Source organism: Monopterus albus, unplaced genomic scaffold (genome assembly GCF_001952655.1).
Source record: "Monopterus albus unplaced genomic scaffold, M_albus_1.0 scaffold4.1, whole genome shotgun sequence".
In the NCBI taxonomy this organism is placed as follows: domain Eukaryota; kingdom Metazoa; phylum Chordata; class Actinopteri; order Synbranchiformes; family Synbranchidae; genus Monopterus; species Monopterus albus.
In genome coordinates, this window is record NW_018127884.1 from 5,205,836 (window position 1) to 5,212,924 (window position 7,089).

A 7,089-nucleotide genomic window follows, 5' to 3' on the forward strand; every position below is an offset into this window, starting at 1 on the left:
CAATATTTTGGAAAATGTTTTGCTTTTTGTTAAAGTAGAGCAGCAAACCTTGGCCAGCAACAACTTTATATTAAATTTAAGACTGCAACTAACAATAGTTTTTATTATTGATTAAATTGTATCAGATTACTTAATGAGCTGGTGTGGCATATAAAATGTAAGAAAATATGTTTAAATAGCACAATCACAATTTCCTAAAGCCAATATTTGCGTATGTTAATTACTGGTTTTGTCTGACCAAGAGTCCAAAGGCCAAACATATACAGTTTGTCACAGAAGACGAATAAAACCAGTAAAATATTCATATTTAAGATGAAACCAGAAAACTTTTATAGAGTGAACATTTTCTCATCTAAAAACACATTCCAGAGATAATGTAAACCTATTAATGAACTAATGCAATTAAATCCACTTTAATGCATTACAGATGCTTTATTAAGATATTTTTACACTGTACAGTTGCTCACTTAGCAAACACTACATTACACAGTTATGTCAATAAATGTACAACGGTTTCAGAAAACAAAAATATATATCTCCCAAGATGCTCACATGTGGGTCGTACACAGAAGAGTACAACACATTCATCCCAGACGTTGTTGGCACATAATAGAAGTCCTTCACATATCAAATCTCTTGGTCTGCACAGTAAAGTAAAATTTATGTAATGAAGGAAGGCCCGCTAATACCCCAAGACACCCCGTTATAGAGTCTTTAGGTGGCAGAATTTTCTCTTGTGGATATTGCATAGCAAGAAACCAGAATTGGGAAGGGGGAAAGAGCAGTCCTTTTTACTCCTCACATGGGAAGCAGGAGATCATCCTTAATCACGAGGAGTCTTTGTTCAGAGAAGAGGGGAGATGTAGTGTAGCTAAAGTGATGAGCAAAGGGCTGGTTGAAGGTATTTACATAAAGGCTGTCATTGTGATCCACTCTGCACAGAAAGCTAGGTCAAGCATCTCTTGGAGGAATTGTGTCTAGAACACAAACCAAAGACTTGGGGTATTTTCCTTTATCCAACTGAAGTACCGTCCATCACTGGATACAGGCTTAAGCCACACAGTCTTATCATGCAAGAAGGTTCGTTTTCTCTGCTGAAGGGATTCTATGTGATTTGCATACATGTACATTTCTCAGGGAAAGGCTCAAATGTAACAGCCTTTTCATACCTATGTAGGTGAATCATCTTCCACGCCACAAACCTCCTTGTCATACATATACTTATAAAGCATACATCTACATTATTTGCTTTAAGCTCTGTGTTATGACATTGCAATCTGAGTTGACAACAGAGCAAGCAATTTGACTGATCTAACAAAATAATACTGTTTTTCTCTGAAAATATATTAACAGTTTTGATCCGTGCTTTACTTTAAATATAGCCATTGTCAGCAGTTCACGATAACAAGGAAAATATTTAGCTTTCAATAAAACATTATAGCACAAGTAGGTCATTGTCAATAATGTGAAAATCATGGTTCATAATAGAAAACATATTGAAACATCTAATGGCAACATCATTTAGGATAAAAAATAACATATCTTGAAAGGCTCATTGCACTTAATATATGGCAAACGTAACAGTAGCTTTAATATAAGCCAGAAAATGTCCTTTGTTCAAATCTGTGCTGCATATAAAATGTTCACTTCTTCTGTTTAGTGGTCCCCAGTGATCTTCCGGGTCAGGTATAACTGGAGGGAAGTCGGTTTGGTTTAGATACCAACACCTTTGACAAGCGAAGCCTCAAGGGTGATGTTGAACTCCTGAAGGGTCTGTAGTACTCGGATTAGAGAGTTTACCAAAGAGCGGTCCTTAATCAGGGCCGTGTCCTCATACATCTGAGTGGTGATTGGACAGTCTGCAAGCAGAGCGATCCAGTGATGCAGCAAATGGTCCCTAAAAGAAGGAGATAGCAGACATGTGAAGTCAAAGGGCAGCTTAAATCTAAAAAATATAATTGCTGCCTGCTGCGTTTTTCTTATAAGTAATTTAAAAATACATGCATACAGGTAGGAAAAAAAACTTATCTGTACACCAAGACACAAATGACTACATCACTATGCAGTCAATGGGGAGGTACATACACAAACTAAAGAAACCATTAAATATCTGATACTGAATTCTCCAGAGAGATTATTTTCTCTTGACTCCTTGAAGGTCACGATGAAGGGTCTGATACAGAGCAGTGTGTTCTCAGGGACTCTGGGTCTTATCCAAAGACATTAAAGCAGGGAGGACTGATTTGCAACATTGTCAAATGTCACAACAAGATCACTACAAGTTTAATTGCACCTGCTCTTGAACACCGAATTAACTTTTTGTCATCCACAACACTACATCTAAATATATCTTATTGGGTTAGTGATTGTTGCCTGCCTACCTTGCGCCGAGACAGACAAGCATCTGGAACTTTCCATCCTTGCCAATGTTTCTGGATGTGTTGTTGATGGCACGCATGAAGCGGCAGAAGTGGCGCACTCTGGTTTGCCAGTTTTCATCTGGAGTCACCTCCCGCTGCTCAGCACTTTCAAAGTACACTTGTGCCTTTTCTGTTGAAGCAAAAAGTAATTAAATAACAAATCGGTTAACAACTGATTCTGCGGTAATAACAATACCAGTATGAAAGAATATTTAACCCAATATGGTTGTAAGATGTTTGTATTGTTTGACACAATAATACTCTACTCAAGGTCCAATTTATTTGTTGCCTTGAGAGCGATGGCCTTCCTCAGCTGTTAAAACTAAACTAAATATTTTTGTTTCCCTCTTCGAGAAGAAAGCACTTTTCAAGGTTAAAAAAACTGCCTTTACCCAAGAAGTCCCAGATGAAGACATTCTTGAAGAGCCGAGGTGATTTGAAACCGTGCTGGAAAACCTGCTCCAGAGCCCAGACAAGGCCGTATTCCCCACAGAGGAGAAGGGTCAGACTGCCTCTCTGCAGGAGCAAAGACAACAAGAAAAAGCATGTAGTTAGAACTGATTAAAGTAAAGTAAAAGCCGATGTTTGCTTACAAATGAGATTTTAATAGAACACGTTTTAATTAAAAGTCACAGCAGCTTCTTGGGTCCAACTATCCCATTAAAATAACAACCCAACCTCTGCAAATATCTGAAGGTGTTTGCGATTGTGCAGCATTGTGACTGCACTCTACTCAGTTATCTCACAAGTCATATTTCATTTGAAGAGAAAACAGCAACTTTTAAGTAATAAATGATCATGACAGGAGGGAACTGCATTTAGATTTGTGATACAAGTATAGATATACACTATATTTAGACAGAGGTAGACACAACCACGCAGAACAACAGAATACAAAGTGCACTTAATTTCTAGAGACAAGCTTTATTGTCAGCAGCTGTCATCATTGTTCAGTCAGTCCTGTGAAAAGGTGAGCAAGAGCAAGAGTGATGTGTATTTCCCTGTAAAAATCCTCTGTATTCCAACTATAACAATGAAGATCAGTTACAGTGCACTTTAAAAATATTCAATCAGCATCTCCTTTGAATTACAATAATCACTCCACTTGCCACAATAAATAATAATTAGTGCTGGTGCTTTATATCAGTGACTCCAGAACAGGAAGAAGAACAGGCATCATTCAAGGCCACAAAAATGATCAAGAATAATGTCAATTTCTGACAAGCAACAAGCTTTTTCTCCTGCAATTCGTCTTAACAGAGTGAATTGTACCACACAGACCACAGTTACTGAGGGACTTGGGGACCACCAGAGCAGAAAGCTGTTTTTCTTCATTTGTGATGAATAATAGAACTGCATGTTGGGGCCTGTCTAGACTGCCGTCTCTCACCTCCTTCTCTGGCTTGTGGAAGTGCTTCACAATCCCATTGATGGCCTCTCCCACTCCCTCCTGGATCTGACCTGTGTTTAACTCTGGGTGAGAAGAAACAGGCAAACAAAAGTGCTGTAAGACAAAACAAGCTGATACACAGATAAAAAAAAAAAATCTCATCCAGGTTTTATCTGTTTGTTGTATTTCTGTCATTTATGCAGCTGGATTTTTTTTCTTTTTACCAATGAAAATATTAAAAACAAAACTTCAAGCATTAGTGAGCACAAAAAAGTGGGAGCACTGCTATCAAATGCTTCTAAGATAACAACTGCATCTCAAACTTTCCTTTCAGCTATAAATTAATATCTGTACACTATTCTTTATGACTTGGCACAGATGTCCTGTGGTATGATTAACTTACTTGGTTTACTGTTTGGCGAGATGGTCACAAACCTCCTCATCATCCCGGGGGACTGCTGCATCGGGGGTGTGCGGCACATCCTTTCGTCGTTCTCCATGCTGGGGGTCATCAGCTCTCCCACCAGGATCCTCTCCAGACTCCCGTCATCTACGCCCTTCCCCAACCAACGGCCACAAGGAAACCTGGGCAATCCACACATTAATTTCATCCACCGAAACCCACCTGGTCAAAATAATCTTAGGTACATTTTCCTCATAAGGTATACTTACTTGTAAGTGTGCCCTGTGATCTCGTTGCGGACCATAACACACTCCACCAACCACTTTGCGTAGAGCCCTGTGTTATCATGGCCCATCTGCACTGTGGTGAGTTTGCCCAGGTTCTGGCACTGAAAGAGGAGGAATCATGTTGATATCAAACACTCAAACCAAAAGCTAAATTCAGAACACGAGGCATTAGTTCATATTTGTTAAAGGATATTTCAGGTTTAGTACAGCTTGGTCTTATTTTTATAGCTTCAGTTATTACCTGCAGAAATCCAACAGGACAAGGAACATTAGCAGTCAGCTGATGAGACAGGCTGTAAACAAACCACCACCTGACCAAACATCTTTGGAATGATTAGTAACTGTTCCTGACTTTGACCCATTACACCTTTGCACAGTTTTCTGTGCAATAAGGTTTTCCTACTGACATTTTGGGCCTACTCATTTTCATATATACCTTTAAATAAAGTAGATCATCTCACTGAACCGTGGGCTTATTTACAACCTGTATCACTGTGTTTCCTGATCACAGTTACTTTGGTGAACCCACTGTCATCATAATCAACTGAAATGATGATAAAAACTACACAAATAAGACCCAAGTTGTAATAAAGTGGAACAGTACTTTATCCGTGAATTAACACCAACCTCAAAAGTGATCTCCAGAGTATTTCTGGGGACCTGCAGGACTCCAGTCTCCGCCAGCTCACCAGATACACACACCCAAGGGTTGGCTGTGAACATGGAGCCTCCCAGCTTCTTACTGGGAACAACCACCACGTGGTATGGGATCACTGGGAGACAAAAAGAAGAGAAAACATCAAATAAATATAGCAAAAAGCTGGCATTTATCGACTGTGTCGTCAAGCTGTCTGGCATCAAAACAGCACTCACTGATGGTTGTAAAGACATTGGTGAAACAGAAGTAGTCCACAGCGTTAAAGGACAACAGGTGGTAAAGAAACTGCTCCTTTTCATCATCACAGCGGAGGAAGGCGTAGCGCTTGTAAAGTTTTCTAAAAGAAAGAAAAAGTTTGAGAAAGTGTAAAAGTATATGTTACTTAAATGATTTACTTTATTGTTAAAAGAATCAAGTTGCCCAGCTCATAAAAATTCCTCAATAGTGTTAAAATTGGGATATCAGAGTGCATATGGTTTGATATAAAGTAGAACAAATGACAAAGTAAGGTCACAAAGGCAAAGAGACATCCCTCTGGCGCAGTTCGCTACTCAGATAGCAATTATGAAGAAGGCTGTGAATAATTCAAGCGGCAGTGGACTACAGTACGATGGCTTTTGATTTCAAAAGAGTTCATGTATTATAAATAGGTCATCTTAATTTCACAGGACACGTTCCTCCACAAACACAGAGGGTCAGTATAAGGAAATATAAGGGTAAGAAAGGAGCTTTAAAATGTTAAAGTAAGATTCACTGTTGTAATTCACTGAGACTGTAACTGACGGCATGGTTGGAGTTTTTGCGGTTGCTGTGCTCACTTTGTAAGCTCGTGGTCTGACAGCAGCTGCTTCAGGTGTCTGGACAGCAGCTTTTTCTCCATAGACAGGCGAACCCAGGCTCTGGCCTTGCCCACGTCTGTCTTAATCTCACTGATGTTCTGAATGTGTCTGAAAAATAGAAACGACAGGTCCAGAGGTCAGAAGCTTGCTCATAGTCAGAAAAGCAAAGATTTTACCCAACTGAGACAAATGTGATGTGGCGATCTGACACCTTCAGCACACACACACACACACACACACACACACACATACTAACCTCTCAGTGAAATAGGAAACATCTTGTCTCCAGTGGTTACACTTTTCACCATTTTTTAAATTTTCATGATTATGCCCTTCTCCAGCATCACTGAGCCCCAGTCACTTAAAGCCAAACAGATGTCTCGCTCTGCTTCTACAGTGGATTCTGAGTGTGCGAGTCAGTCCCATGTCCTCGCTCCACTATCATGTCTCCCATGTCCAGGCACATTCCCTTCCACTCCACCTGTGCTACAAGCTCGCCTGCTAAGAGCTCTTCATCTCCTCTGCCTCCTTCCTTCTCCCTCTGTCTCCACCCTTTATGCTTACTCACACCAAGTAACCTAGTTTCCTCTGTGTGGTATCTCCATGGCAACAGAGGAAAACATCTACTACATGGACTATGCTTGTTACCTGTCACCTAGAAAACACAGGGTAAAACAGCTGAGGCCATCATCTCTAATAAGCTTAAAACTGTGAGACACTGTAATATTTACTCATCACTTTCAGTGCAGTATTTTCTGCCTCTTAAGACATTATCATCATCATCATCATCAATTATTAAAACTTTTAGGGAGGCTGATGTTGCCTCTGTGAGAGTGTGTTTACAGTCCTGGCACCAGGCGAATAGAGGTGTGTGTTTGTGCCCTGAGCTGAACCCTCCTCTCCCAGTCAGACTGCAGTGAGTTTGGTAATTAGGCTGGAAGTAATGTGCTGTTGCACAGACTTACTCTGTACCTCCTTCATACAAGACAAGTCCCAATTCCTCAGCTCTGGCTGTATATGGTAGATAACAGTGCCGCATATGAACAGTGATCATTGTGGCATTCTCAGATTACATCTGGTCTGGGACACGTC

General features: G+C 40.1%; 1 protein-coding gene across 5 annotated transcripts in view; it reads right to left on the reverse strand.

Annotated features, from left to right (window-relative positions):
* Nucleotides 1-391: 391 nt before the first annotated feature.
* dennd5a (DENN/MADD domain containing 5A) overlaps nucleotides 392-7,089 on the reverse strand; it is a 32,531-nt gene continuing 25,833 nt past the window's right edge. For 3 of the 5 annotated variants that reach the window (XM_020608699.1, XM_020608691.1, XM_020608682.1), the window contains 9 exons: nucleotides 5,977-6,105; nucleotides 5,374-5,495; nucleotides 5,128-5,273; nucleotides 4,483-4,601; nucleotides 4,214-4,395; nucleotides 3,811-3,893; nucleotides 2,813-2,936; nucleotides 2,382-2,550; nucleotides 392-1,897 (listed from right to left, as the gene is read on the reverse strand). In XM_020608699.1, coding sequence (XP_020464355.1) covers nucleotides 1,714-1,897; nucleotides 2,382-2,550; nucleotides 2,813-2,936; nucleotides 3,811-3,893; nucleotides 4,214-4,395; nucleotides 4,483-4,601; nucleotides 5,128-5,273; nucleotides 5,374-5,495; nucleotides 5,977-6,105 — 1,258 coding nt within the window. In that variant the 3' untranslated portion in view covers nucleotides 392-1,713. The remainder of the gene's footprint in view (nucleotides 1,898-2,381; nucleotides 2,551-2,812; nucleotides 2,937-3,810; nucleotides 3,894-4,213; nucleotides 4,396-4,482; nucleotides 4,602-5,127; nucleotides 5,274-5,373; nucleotides 5,496-5,976; nucleotides 6,106-7,089) is intronic. The other 2 variants (XM_020608718.1, XM_020608708.1) reach the window with 1 other exon arrangement.